At 36.8% G+C, this 20,072-nt stretch overlaps 1 protein-coding gene across 1 annotated transcript in view; it reads right to left on the bottom strand.

The window, feature by feature from the left end:
• The window catches only part of LOC140163932 (uncharacterized), a 51,919-nt gene that overhangs the window by 10,830 nt on the left and 21,017 nt on the right, over positions 1-20,072 (bottom strand). Inside the window, exons 5-6 of the mRNA XM_072187235.1 lie at positions 7,421-7,558; positions 7,164-7,282 (exon numbers count right to left, since the gene is read on the bottom strand). Of these exons, the coding sequence (XP_072043336.1) occupies positions 7,164-7,282; positions 7,421-7,558 (257 nt within the window). The remainder of the gene's footprint in view (positions 1-7,163; positions 7,283-7,420; positions 7,559-20,072) is intronic.

The raw sequence follows: 20,072 nt of genomic DNA, 5'->3' as shown, positions 1-20,072 counted from the left end.
GTTTGGTTTGTTTATCGCAAAAATCACATTAGCACCCTGGAAACTATTCAACGTCGTGCCACCAGGTTCATATTGGGTCAACGGCGGGGGGATCAATCATATGGGGAGCGTCTCAAACAACTCAACATCATGGATCTTAACAACAGAAGGAAATATTTGTCTATATGTTTTGCCTGTACTTGTATATTAAATTGTAACACTTTTGGTTTCAGCAATTGGTCTGTAAACACACGTCACTCAGAAAACTTAGTTTTTAATCATAATATCACACCCAAAACTGACAGTTTCAAATTTACCATTGCTGTAAATTTCCCTCGCCTGTGGGCTGGTTTGCCAAATTCTGTAAAGGATCATTTTATCTTGTACATGGGCACAAAGTCTTTTAAAAAACATTTGAAAACTTATTTAGTAAATAATAGTACTGAAGAGCAGGACTCTTAAATTTTGTTGTCTTGGTTTTCTGCTCAGTGACCTACTTTATCCGTCTTCATGGCCTGTGTTGGTCTGGTGGGTGGGAGTGGGTGTTGCTGGGTGGGTTGGTAGGGTTCAGGTGGGTCGGGGAGGAGGGGTGGGGTAAATCCATGTGTCTGATAGGTACATGTAGGGGTCACTGAGCAGATTTCCATCTTGTAATAATGTAATAATGTGTACATCCATATCGGGCGGGTGGGCTTGTCGGCTGCTGCATGTGTCTCTTTCCATTTGTTGGCCTTGGGTGGATGCCGGACTCGTCCCGGGTCCCGGTCGCTTGGGGTCGTCACCGGGTTGCCTGGTTTGGGAATGTTTTCTGTATTCCTTCATGTAGGCAATGTGGCTTGGGGATGATTTGGAGTGACCTCCACGTGGCATGGGTCTGGTTTTTGTTCCTGGCTGGTGGGTGGGGGAGACATGTGTGGTGGCTGGTGGGTGCATCCTTGTGATGTGGATGTACACACAATGTGTTTAAACAGTGCAATAGTATATCTTTTTATGTAATTGCCCCAATGGGTTGGAGGAGTCACACCTTTTGGTGACAGTGTCTTGATGCTTCTGACTCTTCCTGGCTAGCCCATTGGGTCTATTTTTACTTTTGTTTCCTTTTGCATGTATTGCGTAATTTTACCGAATTTGTAAAATAAAAAAATAAATAAAATAAAGATTTCGACTAAACCAATATGTCAAACCTTTTGGGAAAATAAATTCAAAAATATGAAATTCAATTCGAGCAAAATTTGGAAAAATATTCTGGCAAAATATTCTGGCAACAAAAGAACCTAGGCTAATGACATTGAATTGGAAAATAACCAGTAATATTTATGCAACAAAAGTCTTTCTTAACAAAATAGGAAAAGAACAAAGTAATGTATTATTATATTGAACCCTTTTTTTTGGTTGCAAAAAAATAAAAAGATATGGAGCGAAGTGGACAAAATAATTTTGCAACACTACAATGTTAAAATTAAAACCACACAAGCAGATGTTATCTTTGGTTACTACCATGCAGGAAAATGTAATACTACTATTAAGGCTGGTTCAAAGTGTATATTCGAAGGCGAATATTCGGCTTCGAATACTTTTTGGTCGTCAAAATATATGCGGCTTCGAATATAAAACTATGAACCGGAGAAAGATATATTTCTACAATTCACAGCGTTGCCCGACTGTTAACAAGTATTGCCCGTTGACCTAGGTAAGCAAAAATTTTTTGGAACCTATTTCGCATGTTTTCAAAATGTTAAGATGCATAAGAAACATATAAAAGATTTTTTTTTAACGTAGTCAATACAATAATAGGTAAACTCAATATTGAACTACCGTTGTTATGATTTAATGTCTGTAAAATAAAAATGAATAAATTAATTAAAAAGTTAATAAAGAAATAAATAAGTCAATAAGTGACCATGCGTTTTAAGTGGAGATGTAACATTTTGGGGTTCATAATATAGGCCTTCCCCGGGGAGGCCTACAGCCTATGTAGTTAAATTTGGTGTCAAACTAAAGCTTGTGATGAGACCAGTACAGTAGGCATAATAAATGTTGTAAACATTATTAACATTTGCATAATTTGCGGGGTTGATGATGATCAGGAGGAGCAAATTGAATATAAGTGACCCCAGTGGTCATATAATGCAAGAGGGCCATTTCTTTTTCACATTTTGTTTACAATTCACTTTAAACTGCATACTTTAACACCATACAATCATATTCCAGGTAAATTAATTTGCTTTGAGAAGCAATTTTGCATATTTTATTTTCTGTAATTATCAAAGACGTGGCTAATTGTTATCTAATCATTAATAACATTAGAATTATAATTATAGGCCTATTAATAGTAATGCGTTGAGTTTTTAACAAGTAATATCCTCCTTTTTTTCTTTCTTTTTGAAATGACATACTCGTTACAAAAACAAATCAGCATGGAAAACATTTTTTTCGTCAGAGGCAGATATTTGGTCTATTCAGTGTCATCATGCTACAAATAGACGATCTTTTAAATTCATTTTTAAATGGCTTTTTTTTTTTCAACCTTATTGTTTGTATTTGTAATGTTCACACAATCTGACAATGTCCCAACTTACACCTAATGTGAATCGAGCCATTTAACATGTGCTTGTAGGACAACGATTTTGAATTAAACATATTAATTGTGATATTTTAATTCCCCTAGAACACCACAGTTAAGCGTCAAGTCCAAAATTGTAAGTGGGTTTTCTTTTATTTTACCTCATTATTTCGTTAAAATTACTCGAAAACCCTCCTAAGAGTTGTTACTGATATACATTTCATAATTTTGGGCAAAGAATAGCCAAATAGTTGACCGAAATCGTATATTTGCACCAATATTTGACTGAAATCGTATTAGCATTACCGCCCCTTCGTGACTTTATTGCAAGCCAAAGTGCTGCTAATTGTGAAACGAGATTACTTGAAATATATATTTCAAGAGTTGATCAAGTTTCAACTCTACGAATATATTTCTGAAATATGTCTATCTGATTGGTTGATGGTCAAGAGGATTCCGGCATCCTCAAAGTCTCTTGCTGTAATTCTCTAATCGATATCTATTAAGACCGATCTTTTGAAATCCATACAACCGTGTCAAATGAAATAGTCTCGGATCATAATTTGTGCACGATACAACGTTGATACTTCGGAATTTTATTTAAAATAGGCATAAATTACCTTGAACAGGTTAAATGCTGGCAAAAGTAGACAAAACAACTATGGGTCGAATTTACATTAATCAGTGTCCTGGGCCAGGATAACATGTAGGACTCCTTCGCACTCTAAAACAATACTTCACCAAACGTCCTTGCTTTCATTTTCTCATTTAATTTATTTTTATTTTTATTAATTTCTTTATTCACTGCCTATGTGGTCAATCCGGTACTGCCAAATATTTCTCGTCCATTACCCGTGTTAATCTATTTATTTATTAAAATGCACCATCTATTAAATTCCTGTAATACAATGTTAGTCCTAGTGTATTTGATAACAAAGTTGTTTTTATTTTTGATTGGAATTTGGGGTTCCATAAATTTACAAGGGGTCAGTTTTTAATATTAATATAATTTATGATTAAAAATAGACATACTCTTAGGCCCCCTTTTTTAATGTTTGTACATTATTAATATTAATATTAATGTACAAAATGCATACGAATGTATATGGTCAATTCCAGCCAAAGCGGGCCAAAATTCTCTCTGGGGGCCATTTTGAAAATGTTTTCCTTTTCAATTCTAGACTTATCAAATGAGACGATCATGTCTAGTGAATCATCAGGTGGAAGTGCCATCGGATTGAAAAATAACTTTTCTTGCTAGACCAAATAAAGTGTTAAATGCGCATATGCATGTTACCCACGAATTCAAGCATTTTTCACCTGTTGAACGCCATAAAATTTCACTTTCTTTAATATCTTTCAATATTTTATGTGTGACTCATATACACTAGAAACCGGTGAAGACTTTGAACGTAAAATAGAATTTTATTACATATATTTACAAAGAAATATTTTGGTTATTACAAATTTTAAGAAAGAACCAGGTGTACAGTTAAGATTGTGTCAATTCTTAGAACTCTTTCCAAAGTGGCTGTCATTTAACATTACTGTATTATTTCGAAAGATTAGAATAAATGCTTCATATAAATATAAAGTTAGATTTTGTATCTTGTCGCAGGATGAGGATCTCGGATGCATTCGTGGGTAACAGCGTCTGGAAAATAGCAATTCCTATTAATTTTTTTTAATAAAAATAAAAAATACTTTTCCGTATGTCAATAATTCAGGCTGCAATGGCACTAAAATGAATTTTAATCAAAATACAGACTACATGGAATATTTAGAATGGATCATTATGGCATTTTGGGTATAAAAGTTTTGAGAATAATGAAGTTGCCAAATTCAAATAGACAGAGCAAACAGTTTTATATTATTATTTTAGTAAAATCATTCCATATTTTCATGCAGCAATATTCTATTAACTCGTGTTTGACAGTTCCTATGAACTAAAACACTATCAATACATTGTTAGCTATAATTTAAGTAGGGATTCGTGGGTAACCAAAATGTTCGTGGGTAACACATATTTGAAGGTATGTATTGGTAAGCGGCAAAATAGAAACTATTACAGAAGGTTGGAAACCACCATGCGGTTATTCCTCCATTGTGTTTCAATGATTCCCGTTTCTCTAACTAATTGCATTTACCCAAAAATGGTAATTTAGGATAATCAATCAAAACTTCATGATGCAGCTTCAGTATACCTTCAAGAGGACGCTATTAAACAGGACTGTTTTGGAACCTATTTCGCATGTTTTCAAAATGTTAAGATGCATAAGAAACATATAATTTACGAGTAAATCCTTGGATTCGTGGGTAACGCCGAATTCGTGGGTAAAGCTATAAGTACTATATAGTACCGTTTGGGGTTTGCGTTTCTTAGGTGTATAAACTGTAAGTACTGTCAAAATTATAGCATACCCATGGCTTGAATATGTGCTGATTTAAACTTAAAATAAACAATCTCCTTATTTTTCCAGGTTAGCATCTATTCGGGATTCGTGGGTAACAAAAGTTTAAACCGTCGTAGATTCTTTTTTAAAGCGGTGAACGTATTTTTACGATTTACAATTTTAAGCGCTTGTCAAACTAAATTCAGTGTCCAAAGTCATTAAATGTTAATTTAAGTTATGGCGATTATATTTGCTGGACTCGTGGGTAACAGTTGATACGTGGGTAACGTCAAATTTGATTTTATGGAATTTTATGGGTAAAACGTATTTGCATAAAATAATCACTTGGACCTCAGAATTATAGAACGAAACTTCGTTTCATGATATAGTCATTTATGGCATATTCACTTAACATTTTCAGAACGATCATTTTATTTTTGATACGCGGGTAACAAAATTATTAGCCAAATTGACTTAATGGCCTCTAGAGTCCACAAACTTTGGTGGAATTCAATCGTTTTACATATGATGAGAGATCATGCAAACGTCTTTCTAACGGTAATAATTTCATTTTGATTGAAGGACATTCAATGACATATATGGTGCTTTATCTTTGAATTCGTGGGTAACGCCAAATCATTTAAGCTATCATAACTTGTCCCCTGGTATGACTTGCTAGTAAAGGCCTATATGCACAAAGAGAGCACATTGGACGTGACATGATATGCTCCATCAATAACGTGATTTCCTTTATTAATGACATTTTAAAGTGGAAAGTTAACATAGAGAGAATTTTGTCCCGCTTTCGCTGGAATTGACCATATATATATATATATGCACGAATGAAATACCCATCCGATTGTCTACCCAGGGTAAGGTTACCCTGGGTAAAGTTACCCTGGGTAGACGATCGGATGGGTATTTCCATTCGTGCATATATATATAGGCCTATATATATATTTGATTGTTTTGTAAACATTAATTTAGATGTTTACTCATAATTATGTCTGGAAAGTCAGGAAAAAAAAGGAGTATCGATATTTCCTGAGAAAGTGGATCAGATGAGCAGTGAGTAAAAACATTCACTCTAAATGTTTATTTGATTTTGATTTTTTTATGAATTTATTAGGTCTATTGGTAAAGTGCAGAAAAAAACTCTAGGATTTTTCATCAGCAGCAGTAGAAATTTTTCTTGCATAGATTTTCGGGTGATCTCGCTTGGATTTAGCAAACAATGAACCGTTCACTTGTACATTTGTAGGTTATGTTTGTAAGCATAAATATCATATTATTTGCATAAAACATAACTTACCATCACTACAGCATTGGAATGCTATTGCCTGCCAGGCATTTTCCTTTTTCTGGACGTCTTTATATAGTCCCTTACTTTTATGTCATATAAAATGGGTACGCTTGTACCGCACTAATAACGTTTTCTTTCAGTTCGTTATCAGCCATTTTGGAACTATCCAGGCGTATTTTGCATAACTGTGCAGGTTAATTTTCATTGGGGATTTTTGTAATCATCGTTCGTCGAACGATATTCAGGTGACCTCGAGCCTCTCATATAAATCAATAGCATCTCACTATCAGTTGCGCGATATTTAATCCGACTCAACTCGGCGTGTCATCATATTTTATTCGTTGCCGTATATATTTTGACGTCACAAAAAGTATTCGACAACGAATATTCGCCTTCGAATATTCACTATGAACCGACCTATCAATAAAATAATAAGTGTTAGTAATTAGTAAATATCGTTACGGGAAATATCCCGATTTGATCAGTCTATTACATTCTGAATTAAGAATCAGAAAGCTTATTGAGTAAAAATTGTAGAAATTAGTAAAGTCAGAAAATAGTTAAGTGAGAACAAATGAGTCATGTAAATATATAATGTGATGAAATCAACGAAGCAAATAAAATAAAAGATAAAAAAAAATATTGAAGATTTAGTCGTGTGTGATTTTTGATCACATAAAATAAAGAAATATTCATTTACAGGCAGCTTTGCGGAATTGGCACATAGGATAGTTTATATATAGGCGATACAAAAAAAGAAAAAGAAAATGTCCTCCTCTTGTGGTCACTTAAATGTTTCTAGTTGGATGCAAAACGATTTCAAAATGGATAATTTGATTTAATACTTCCATATCTATTGTATAAGTACTTGATTTTTGTAATATTAACTTGTCTTGAACACTACATGTGAATAGCTAATACTCACAAGACATGCGCCACTTTGATGTATCTTGGAACAACTTCATCTTCACTTAGCGCACCTTCTTGAAGGCAGGTCATGTAATGGCTCACCATTGACTCGCACCAACTATTCTCACCTTTCAGCTTTTAGATAAAAACAATATAAAAACGTTCGGGTTTTTTTTTTAACTTTACGATTTACAACACGATTTACGACCGTTAACAAACAATAACAGTGCATGAATATTATCAAGGTTAGGGCTTATGATAGACTAAACTTACTTTCATCCAGAATCCAAAAAGATTTATACTATGCTCCTCGTCGTAGAGTGCGTCAAATATTGCCCAATCGCTAGTTATGAGTTCCAGTTGTGGTTTACTTCTGGGTACGGGCTTGGCCTCTGACTTTTGTTGAATACTCTAAATTACACAGATACAAGAATTCTTAGCAATCCGATTTTTCTATTGATGTCAATCATATCTTCAACTTAGGCAACGAAGCGAAATAGGTCAATTCCCATCAAGGTTTATTGATCTTGACCTATTTTGAAGCATTATTTAGGTAATGAAACACCCTAGATACCTTGCCGCACCCTGACACCGCTAGACTCAACCTTGACACCCCTTGCATTCCCCATTTCATCCACCTTGACACAACTTGACCCACCCTGACAACCCTTTACACAATGATTCCCTTTGACACACGCTGACACACGACCCCGACAACCCTAATCCACAATAACACTCATTGAACTACTATAGCACCACTTGACCCACGCTGACACCCCTTGTCCCATCCCCGTGGTCCCATCAAAATGCTTATTTTCAAGGACCACGCTATTCCTTGCACATCTTGAGATAACGTGCCTACCATGACACCCCTTGACTTACACTGACCCCCTATGACACCTCATGACCCACCATAACACCCCTTGAGGCGGAGGTTTCTGTTATAAGTGTTAAGCAGCCAGTGATCATAGGCGGTGGAAGCGGGAGGGCAGGAAACCTTATTTTTCTCAATGTGGACATATATCCTAAAAAATCTAATCCATCCCTCAACCGTGGTGGAGGACTCGGGAACAATCTCTCACACGCCTGAGACAGAACCATCAGAACTCTACCGCGCCAAATGACGTCACAAGGTGACGTCATCGGGAGTCAAGGTGTTTAATATCACAACCAATCAGCACCAATCAGATGTCAGACTTGCACTACAACATGATGTGAGCCTTGCAGAGCCTTTATAAGTGTGCCAATGGAGTTCAAATATGTTGTGATGATGTTGTCACTTATGGATCTCATATTTTTATTTCAGTTAAAAGCATATGCCTCTACTGTAATGCTCATATCAGGAAAACAATGACAGATTTTGCATTTCTGACTTCAGAAAAACTAATCAGTTATTCCCATGATACAGTACTACAGGGATATAGTATCAAACTTGTGTTAAAATGCATATTTTTTTAGTTCTAATTTTTTTATCAAATTGACTCGCCACCCCATTTTTGAGCAAAATCGGGAACAATTAGTACTTGTAATATTGCGCAGTCATGTGACCTATATTCAATGTGTGTGCACCAATCAGATGTCAGACTTGCACTACAACATGATGTGAGCCTTGCAGAGCCTTTATAAGAATGCCAATAGAGTTCAAATATGTTGTGATGATGTTGTCACTTATGGATCTCATATTTTTATTTCCGTCAAAAGCATATGCCTCTACTGTAATGCTCATATCAGGAAAATTTGACAGATTGTGCATTTCTGACTTCAGAAATGAATTCTGCACAAAATTTCAGTCTAGAAAACATATTTAAAACAATATGTTTTGAAACTTTATATTTTGCCATTTTTGGCAGTCAAACCTGCTTCAAATCTGAAACCGTGTCCTAAGTTCATTGAACACCACTTACATTTTTCCCCATATTGAGGTTGGTCTTTGGTCTTAACCCTGGAATTATGCTAAATTTTTGGTCTAAAGTAATGTTTCTATATAAATGTATATATGGTCAATTCCAGCCAAAGCGGGACAAAATTCTCTCTGGGGGCCATTTTAAAAATGTTTTCCTTTTCAATTCTAGACTTTTCAAATGAGACGATCATATCTTGTGAATCATCAGGTGGAAGTGCCATCGGATTGAAAAATAACTTTTCTTGCTAGACCAAATAAAGTGTTAAATGCGCATATGCATGTTACCCACGAATTCAAGCCTTTTTCACCTGTTGTACGCCATAAAATTTCACCTTCTGTAATATCTTTCAATATTTTATGTGTGACTCATATATACTAGAAATCGGTGAAGACTTTGAACGTAAAATAGAATTTTATTACATATATCTACAAAGAAATATTTTGGTTATTACAAATTTTAAGAAAGAACCAGGTGTGCAGTTAAGATTGTGTCAATTCTTCGAACTCTTTTCAAAGTGGCTGTCATTTAACATTACTGTATTATTTCGAAAGATTAGAATAAATGCTTCATAGAAATATAAAGTAAGATTTTGTATCTCGTCGCAGAATGAGGATCTCGGATGGATTCATAAATAACAGCGTCTGAAAAATAGCAATTCCTATTAATTTTTTTTTAAAAAAAAAAAAACTACTTTTCCGTATGTCAATAATTCAGGCTGCAATGGCACTAAAATGAATTTTAATAAAAATACAAACTACATAGAATATTTAGAATTGATCATTATGGCATTTTGGGTATAAAAAATTTGAGAATAATGAAGTTGCCAAATTCAAATAGACAGAACAAACAGTTTTATATTATTATTTTAGTAAAATCATTCCATATTTTCATGCAGCAATATTCTATTAACTCGTGTTTGACAGTTCCTATGAACTAAAACACTATCAATACATTGTTAACTATAATTTAAGTAGGGATTCGTGGGTAACCAAAATGTTCGTGGGTAACACATATTTGAAGGTATGTATTGGTAAGCGGCAAAATAGAAAATATTACAGAAGGTTGGAAACCATCATGCGGTTATTCCTCCATTGTGTTTCAATGATTCCCGTTTCTCTAACCAATTGCATTTACCCAAAATATGGTAATTTAGGATAATCAATCAAAACTTCATGAAACAGCTTCAGTATACATTCAAGAGGACGCTATTAAACAGGACTGTTTTGGAACCTATTGCGCATGTTTTCAAAATGTTAAGATGCATAAGAAACATATAATTTACGAGTAAATCCTTGGATTCGTGGGTAACGCCGAATTCGTGGGTAAAGCTATAAGTACTATAGTACCGTTTGGGGTTTGCGTTTCTTAGGTGCATAAACTGTAAGTACTGTAAAATTTTTAGCATACCCATGGCTTGAATATGTGCTGATTTAAACTTAAAATATACAATCTCCTTGTTTTTCAAGGTTAGCATCTATTCGGGATTCGTGGGTATCAAAAGTTTAAACCGTCGAAGATTCTTTTTGAAAGCGCTGAACGTATTTTTACGATTTACAATTTTAAGCGCTTGTCAAACTAAATTCAGTATCCAAAGTCATTAAATGTTAATTTAAGTTATGGCAATTATATTTGCTGGACTCGTGGGTAACAGTTGATACGTGGGTAACGTCAAATTTGATTTTATGGAATTTTATGGGTAAAATGTATTTGCATAAAATAATCACTTGGACCTCAGAATTATACAACGAAACTTCGTTTCATGATATAGTCATTTATGGCATGTTCACTTAACATTTTCAGAACGATCATTTAATTTTTTACATATGATGAGAGATCATGCAAACGTCTTTCTAACGGAAATAATTTCATTTTGATTGAAGGACATTCAATGACATATATGGTGCTTTATCTTTGAATTCGTGGGTAACGCCAATTCATTTAAGCCATCATAACTAGTCCCCTGGTATGACTTGCTAGTAAAGGTCTATATGCTCAAAGAGACCACATTGGACGTGACATGATATGCTCCATCAATAACGTGATTTCCTTTATTAATGACATTTTAAAGTGGAAAGTTAACATAGAGAGAATTTTGTCCCGCTTTGGCTGGAATTGACCATATATATATATTTAAAATGGTTAATTTATTTATTTATGACCAACTTTGAGAAAGTTTCACCCAAAATGGTTAAAAACTGCTAAATTTAGCCAAAAATCATGAAAAATCCTGATTTTTGGCCAAATTTAAAAGAAAAATGTAATGCTATGAAATTACATCTGTAACTGTAAGTGCATTTTAAGGCAGCTGTGTACTCTAGACATTGTTTCTTTCGCAAAATTGAGTTTTTTTGATATGTTTGTACTTTGTTATGTTTTTATAAATACAAGGAATGAAAATCCAGATTTGTAAACTCCAACTGCAATATTTTAAGGATTTTATTTCACTATTCCACTCGTGTTTGAAATTGAAAAGGAAAGAAAATCTTTGTTGTACCAGCAGGGTACACGCGCTCAACGCATCGCGTTGCGTATCGCGCAATTTGTTAACGCACAAATACGCTATGCATACGCGACGCTTATCTACATGCGCGGCGCATCTTATGGAAACACCACGGAAGCACAAAAACCTAGTGGTCAAATGGCTCCGTTTTAGCTGATAAAATGTGGGTTTTTCAAGTTCTTTCCCCGATTTAAATATCAAGTTATGAATGGATTTCGCTCAAACTTCTCAAGGGGCCGTGGATTTACCCGATGTTTATGTAATGTAAGGTAGAAAAATAAAAACTGCCGCATTCTCCTGCGAGATTCGATGAAAGTGCAAAATGTGACCACTTTAAACTTCAACGGCCATTATTTCGATGTTCATTTTCTCGGTAAAATGACGATTTAGGTACACGATAACTCAATAAATACAGCATCTATAGGTAAGCAAATATGATCATCGTAAAAAGCATGATCGACTCAAGAAACAGGTTTTCTCATTTTTTTTATATTTTGGTCTATTTCCGATTTTAGGCATCATTTTGTGCAAATAGGCGTTTGTGAATTTTAAAAAGTTCAATTTGATGCCTAATAGAAAATCGGAAAAAAAAAGGCCAATATCAAAAAAATAAAAAAACTGTTTTTGGAATGGAGCCTCAAGATTGAGCTAAAAACAAAATAAAATATTTTGGAAAGAGTGTTTTTTGTTATGATGTACCTAACAAATATTGCCAAAAACTCACTTTTTGTGATTTTCTTCATAATTGTTGTCTTTACCCCAAATCTGTATTTATATTAAGATTTATTGATGTCTTGCCTTCATAAAAATGTATACTTTTATATGTCTTGCGCGAATAATTACAAAGTTATTGCACTTTTACTACATGCATGTCTGAGAGTACACAGCCTCCTTAAACAAGAATGTGATTTACTCAGTGAAAACTTTGTGATATGTAAGTTACTGACTACTCGCACAATATGGTCACTTTTTCTTTGAAATATGACGGGGGTGTTTATTAGAGGGGGAGCATTTATTACTGACAATGCAGTATAGGATGGCCGTTTTTATTAAACTTTTTGCGCTCAAATGTGAATAAGCTTTCTAAGAACAACCTGACCTGGTCGTACTGAAGAATTAATTCATTTTTGTCTCGCCTGAACTTTGTTTCAGGATATATTTCTGTCTGTCCGTGTGTGTGTGTGTGTGGGGGGGGGGTGGATGTATGTGGGGTGGATGGATGTATGTGTGTCCGTCCGGAGCTGTATCTGGGGAACCGTAAGACCTACGGGGACGCTACTTGGTGGGAGGAAGGTATCCAAGTTTGCTCCGTAATCGTATGTTTAACATAGCTAATTTGCATAATTTATGCGAAAATCAGCGCAAATTGATAGCGGAGTTTGTGGACAGACTATCTCAAGATCCGTCGGGCGCATGGTAACGAAACCTAGTGACAGGAATGACACACACCTGCTGATCACCTGATTAGTTTTTCGGCGAAAAGTATGCGCATTTAGTTGTTAATTTGCATAATTTATGCGGAACGCTTCTACAAATATGGTTGGAAATCTGAAGAAATCCGCCTTGTGGAGCTGTATCTGGTGATCCGTACGAACGCTAAGCCCTATGATGATGAAACGTGGTAGGGGGTAGCATGACCAGAGGATCTCAAACTGATTCGATTTTCAGCGCAAAATATGGTAATTAACTACCTAATTTGCATAATTTATGCATAATATGCAAAAAACCTTTTTTCTCAGAGACGACAGGGGTCGCACATTCTTCAAGTTCTAACTTGGTGGGTGGGTGCATCTTGACCCCAGACAGAATAAGTTTGTATTGGTTAGTGGGTCAAGGTCACCCGAGGTCATCCAAGGGTCATCTGAGGTCAAATTACTAAAAACTGTTGTATGGGGATGAAACTTAGTGGATACAGTTAACACTTGGAGTCAAATTTTCAGACGGTCATTTCAGGGTCATCTGAGGTCACCAAGGGGTCATCTGAGGTCAAATTACTAAAAACTGTCGTATGGGCATGAAACTTGGTGGGTACAGTTAACATTTAGAGTCAAATTATCGGACGGTCATTTTGGGGTCATCTGAGGTCACCAAGGGGTCATCTGAGGTCAAATTACTAAAAACTCGTATGGGCATGAAACTTGGTGGGTACAGTGAACATTTAGAGTCAAAGTTTTGGAAGGTAATTTCGGGGTCATCCGAGGTCACCAAGGGGTCATCTGAGGTCAAATTACTAAAAACTCGTATGGGCATGAAACATGGTAGGTAGTTAACATTTAGAGCCAAATTTTTGGAAGGTAATTGTGAGGTCATCCAAGGTCACTCAGAGGTCATCTGAGGTCAAATTACTAAAAACTGTCAAGTGGGCATGAAACTTGACGGGTACAGTCAACATTTACAGTCAAAGTTTCGGAAGGTAATTTCGGGGTCATCCAAGGTCACCCAGGGGTCATCTGAGGTCAAATTACTCAAAACTGTCGTATGGGCATGAAACTTGGTGGGTACAGTCAACATTTAGAGTCAAAGTTTCGGAAGGTAATTTCGGGGTCATCCGAGGTCACCAAGGGGTCATCTGAGGTCAAATTACTAAAAACTGTCGTATGGGCATGAAACTTGGTAGGTAGTTAACATTTAGAGTCAAATTATCGGACGGTCATTTCGAGGCCATCCGAGGTCACCAAGGGGTCATCTGAGGTCAAATTACTAAAAACTGTCGTATGGGCATGAAATTTGGTGGGTACAGTGAACATTTAGAGTCAAAGTTTTGGAAGGTAATTTCGGGGTCATCCGAGGTCACCAAGGGGTCATCTGAGGTCAAATTACTAAAAACTCGTATGGGCATGAAACATGGTAGGTAGTTAACATTTAGAGTCAAATTATCGGACGGTCATTTCGGGGTCATCCGAGGTCACCCAGGGGTCATCTGAGGTCAAATTACCAAAAACTGTCGTATGAGCATGAAACTTGGTGGGTACAGTCAACATTTAGAGCCAAATGTTTGGAAGGTCATTTCAGGGTCATTCGAGGTCACCCAGGGGTCATCTGAGGTCAAATTACCAAAAACTGTCGTATGGGCATGAAACTTGGTGGGTACAGTCAACATTTCGAGTCAAAGTTTCGGAAGGTAATTTCGGGGTCATCCAAGGTCACACAGGGGTCATCTGAAGTCAAATTACTAAAAACTGTCGTATGGGCATGAAACTTGGTGGGTACAGTCAACATTTAGAGCTAAATTTTTGGAAGGTCATTTCGGGGTCATCCAAGGTCACACAGGGGTCATCTGAGGTCAAATTACTGAAAACTGTTGTATGAGCATGAAACTTGGTGGGTACAGTCAACATTTAGAGTCAAATTTTCGGAAGGTCATTTTAGAGTAAATCGAGGTCACCCAAGGGTCATCTGAGGTCAGATTACTAAAAACTGTCATATGGGCATGAAACTTGGTGGGTACAGTCAACATTTAGAGTCAAAATTGGACGGTCATTTCAAGGTCATCTGAGGTCGCTCAGGGGTCATCTGAGGTCAAATTACTAAAAACTGTCAAGTGGGCATGAAACTTGGTGGGTACAGTCAACATTTAGAGTCAAAGTTTCGGAAGGTAATTTCAGGGGTCATCCAAGGTCACCCAGGGGTCATCTGAGGTCAAATTACTAAAACTGTCGTATGGGCATGAAACTTGGTGGGTACAGTCAACATTTAGAGTCAAAGTTTCGGAAGGTAATTTCGGGGTCATCCGAGGTCACCAAGGGGTCATCTGAGGTCAAATTACTAAAAACTGTCGTATGGGCATGAAACATGGTAGGTACTTAACATTTAGAGTCAAATTTTCGGACGGTCATTTCGAGGCCATCCGAGGTCACCAAGGGGTCATCTGCGGTCACATTACTAAAACTGTCGGATGGGCATGAAACTTGGTGGGTACAGTGAACATTTAGAGCCAAATTTTTGGAAGGTAATTTCGGGGTCATCCAAGGTCACCCAGGGGTCATCTGAGGTCAAATTACCAAAAACTGTCGTATGGGCATGAAACTTGGTGGGTACAGTCAACATTTAGAGTCAATGTTTCGGAAGGTAATTTCGGGGTCATCCGAGGTCACCAAGGGGTCATCTGAGGTCAAATTACTAAAAACTCGTATGGGCATGAAACTTGGTGGGTACAGTCAACATTTAGAGCCAAATTTTTGGAAGGTCATTTCGGGATCATTCGAGGTCACCCAGGGGTCATCTGAGGTCAAATTACCAAAAACTGGCGTATGGGCATGAAACTGGGTGGGTACAGTCAACATTTCGAGTCAAAGTTTGGGAAGGTAATTTCGGGGTCATCCAAGGTCACACAGGGGTCATCTGAGGTCAAATTACTAAAAACTGTCGTATGGGCATGAAACTTGGTGGGTACAGTCAACATTTTGAGCTAAATTTTGGAAGGTCATTTCAGGGTCATCCAAGGTCACACAGGGGTCATCTGAGGTCAAATTACTAAAAACTGTCATATGGGCATGAAACTTGGTGGGTACAGTCAACATTTAGAGTCAAATTTTTGGAAGGTCATGTCAGGGTCATCCAAGGTAACCCAGGGGTCATCTGAGGTCAAATTACTGAAAACTGTTGTATGGGCATGAAACTTGGTGGGTACAGTCAACATTTAGAGTCAAATTTTCGGAAGGTCATATTAGAGTAAATTGAGGTCACCCAGGGGTCATCTGAGGTCAAATTACTAAAACTGTCATATGGGCATGAAACTTGGTGGGTACAGTCAACATTTAGAGTCAAATTTGGACGGTCATTTCAAGGTCATCTGAGGTCACTCAGGGGTCATCTGAGGTTAAATTACTAAAAACTCTTGTATGGCCATGAAACTTGCTGGGTAAAGTCAACATTTATAGTCATTTCAGGGTCACCAGGGTTATCTGAGGTCAAATTAGTAAAAACTGTCGGATGGGCATGAGACTTGGTGGGTACAGTCACCATCGGCCAGGTAATCGTGCCCAACCGAGAACCACCAAAATTTAGGGGTCAAAGGTCAGATTTCAATATTGATCCAATCAAGCTTCAATTGAACAGTCAAATCACCATGGCTTGTTGCAGGTTGATTTACTTCTACCAAAAGTAATTGCGAAAGCAGGTGGTCGCGAAAGCAGGCGAGACTCGTGGTTCGAGAACCGCCTTGTTTATCAAATGTCATGGAATACAAAAATTGTTGATGCTACTTCTGTGTGTTATATTAAAAGTTGTGGTTTTCAATAAGATATTAATAAATGGATGAATAAAGTAGCAACAATACTGCATTGTGAAGACTTTGTGAAAAATTAATTGGTATCAAGATGTTGAGGGCCACCTTGTCCAACAATCAGCTGAATAGCAACAAATAATTTCAGAATATCTTATTGTCCAGCGCATATTACGTGTAAATACGAAATGTTGATGCTACTTCTGTGTGTTGTATTATATATTAAGGTTGTGGTTTTCACTACATGTACTAAGATATTAATAAATAGATGAATAAAGTAGTAACAATACTGCATTGTGAAGACTTAATTCCCAGCCTCTTATTCTTGGAAAGATGTTGAAGGTCACCTTGTCCAACAATCAGCTGAATAGCACCAAATATTTTTAGAATATCTTATTGTCCAGCATTACGTGTTGCAAAGGCTCTTCCTGTCATCTTGTGAGATGTCTTTGATACAAATGTCAACACTCTGTACATCGCAACTATTGTGATAACAAAATTTGAGGGGCGGTGATATTTGAAAGCCATTGAATATGTATTTGAAAACTTTCAACCAATCAGGGTGCTTGAATTGATCGAGCACTGTACTATTATAGCTAAACAGTGCACAGGGCATGGTGCCTTCAACCAATAGCTGCACAGTAAAGCAGTTGCATGAGGCTAAATTATATTCAAGATCAGATTTAGTAAATGCCACTTGTTGGGAGGAAGGATATCCAGCTGTACACATGATTAGATTTTACAAGCCCAAAATTTGATATTATTATAAAATCTCTAATTCTCTTATTTGTCACAATCTAGAGTGGTTGAAATTTGATGCATGTCTGTGTGATTTTCATCAAATTATAATCTCATATTTGACCATTTCAGCTTAAAAAGTCCCAATTTTTTCATGCTTCACACAAATTTGTTCACATGCATTTCAACCATTTGCCCATTTTAGCTTCAATATGCCAATTTTGTGTGTGCTTCATGCGCATTTGTACCATCCTAAGAGCCAGGCAGGCCAATCATGTTGATGTGCCCAGCAAAAGGTAAATCCGGCCCTGCATGCGGCCACTGATCCACTGCATAAGGATCCGTTCACAAACACTTATAAAGGGGGCCTGATGCAAAAAGGGGGGCCCTGAACATTTTTACCCCTTGGGAGGGGGCCCTTACACCATAATTTATCTCATAGAACATGAGTTAACACTATTTTCTATGGGGGTTGACATACATTTTTAATTTAACGTCTGAAAGGGGGGCCCTGAAAAAAATATGTGAATTTTTCTTTTTGCCCCCCCCCCCCTACAAGTGTTTTTTAATGGGCCCTAATACTGACAGCTCCATCCTATTGCATTTGCCAGCTCAAAAAGGCAAATTCAAGCTTTGGGAGATTGATAAAATGTTTTCTTGGCAACTTGGTCCACAATATCTGACAGTTATTAAATAATAATGATCTACATGAAATTATGGGAACTTAACTGCTGCATTTAAATAGGTACTGGTTTGCAAGTCAGATTCTGCTTATAATCAACAATTAACTCATTATGATTTTTGGCACTCACACAAATCATATGAACCAGGCTCTACATTTTTTTTTCAAATAGAGCCTGGTAGTTTAAGCAGGTTTTGTATTTAATGTGTACAATTTAAATTTAAATGACTCTTAGCTCTTTAAAAATGGCTCCTAGTTCACTAGATAATCACAAGACCAGGAGCTGTTTTTTTTTTCAAATCCAGATCTGCTTATTTTGAGGCTTGGTCAAAACACTGATTTCCAAGGGGGCCCTACATTTACAAAGATACATTGTGAACAAGATGCATTAATACGTAAATCATACAAATATTTTCATTGAAAGTAAAAGTAAGAAAGTAACTTCCTATTGGCTGTTTTGTAATTCTTTTCAAGATTATGGTCACATTTTGTTTGGGCCAAGTGTTAAAGAATATTAGCAAATCTAATATTGAAAGTCGCCGATGCAGATGATCTAATCTGCATGCTGTATATTTTTCATGACAGTAAGTTCCCTTGATGTTTGCAGCTATTAAGCATGTATAATTTGCTCAGGGTTTTTTAAAGCTAATCATCAATCAACATTCTTGGGAGGATGCATGTGAAAACTTAAATTATCTGTCTCATTACGTTGATCTGCATGGCATTGGTAAGACCAACTCGCCTACATGTAGCACTTCTATTTTGTGGTACAGTTCGTGTGGTGGGTGGTAAAGGATTTCGCTCATTTTGTTAGTCTCCAGTTAAGCGACAAATGTCTGTGAACGTTGATGTGGAATTTTGAGAGTGACACTTGCAGAAACATTGCGGTTCATTAACTTTGATGACGTCTTCCATTTTAAGAGAATAACACAAATTTTCTGTGAAACATCACAGTCTGTTAACTTTGATGAGGCCTGCAATTTTTGAGATTGATGCGAGTTCTTGGATCTTTGTGAAACAGCTATATAGCTCCCTATTTATACGCATGTGCAAGTACGTCCTCAGCTCCTGAACACAGCAAACCTATATAAGCCTTGCACACACAGCTACTTCTTCTATTGGTCATAACAGCAACACAGATTGTTTTAGATTAAGCCTGTCTTAATCAATCTCATCAAAGACTATATTTAGTACCATTCAGAACAAACCAAAGTTGAAATGGAACTGCAGGGTAGTAGCCTACACATTCTCTATATAGTTGCTATCAGCATTATAATCATCATGACTCTCATTGGCAACATGGCTACAATTGCTGCTTTCCTCAAAGTAACACCTCTGCGACAGAAACCGGGTAATTTATTGATTTTGAACCTCTCATGCGCTGACCTTGGGGTAGGCCTGGTTCAAATTTTCCATTTCCCTCAACTTGCCTTGAAAATTTGGCCATATGGCAAGTACGGATGTATGCTGGTCAATTTTCTGGTTAATCTGTTTATCAGTGCTGGATTGGTAACAACTGTAGCAATAAGTATGGATCGATTTCTGCTGCTGTCCAGAGAGTATCCCAAGTATCTGAGGATCCAATCTAGAAAGCGCATAATGTGTATTATCGGTGGGATTTGGCTCCATGGGATTCTACTGGGAACCATCGAAACGCTGTTGTTTGATATGCTGATACCTCCTGGTTTACATGATTACTACGACTTCAGCCAAGATTGCCGCTCACCGCCAAATCATAACATGGTTTTTGCACTTGCGAAGTTCATTGTAGAAATATTTGGTCCACTCCTTGCGATTGAATCATTCAGTATTGCCTTTTTTGTTCAGCTGATACGAAAATTGCGACAACGAATGGTACATCCTAGGAGCAATACCAG

The sequence above is a fragment of the Amphiura filiformis genome, chromosome 11, assembly GCF_039555335.1.
Source record: "Amphiura filiformis chromosome 11, Afil_fr2py, whole genome shotgun sequence".
NCBI lineage: Eukaryota > Metazoa > Echinodermata > Ophiuroidea > Amphilepidida > Amphiuridae > Amphiura > Amphiura filiformis.
This window is presented reverse-complemented; position numbering and strand designations above follow the sequence as displayed.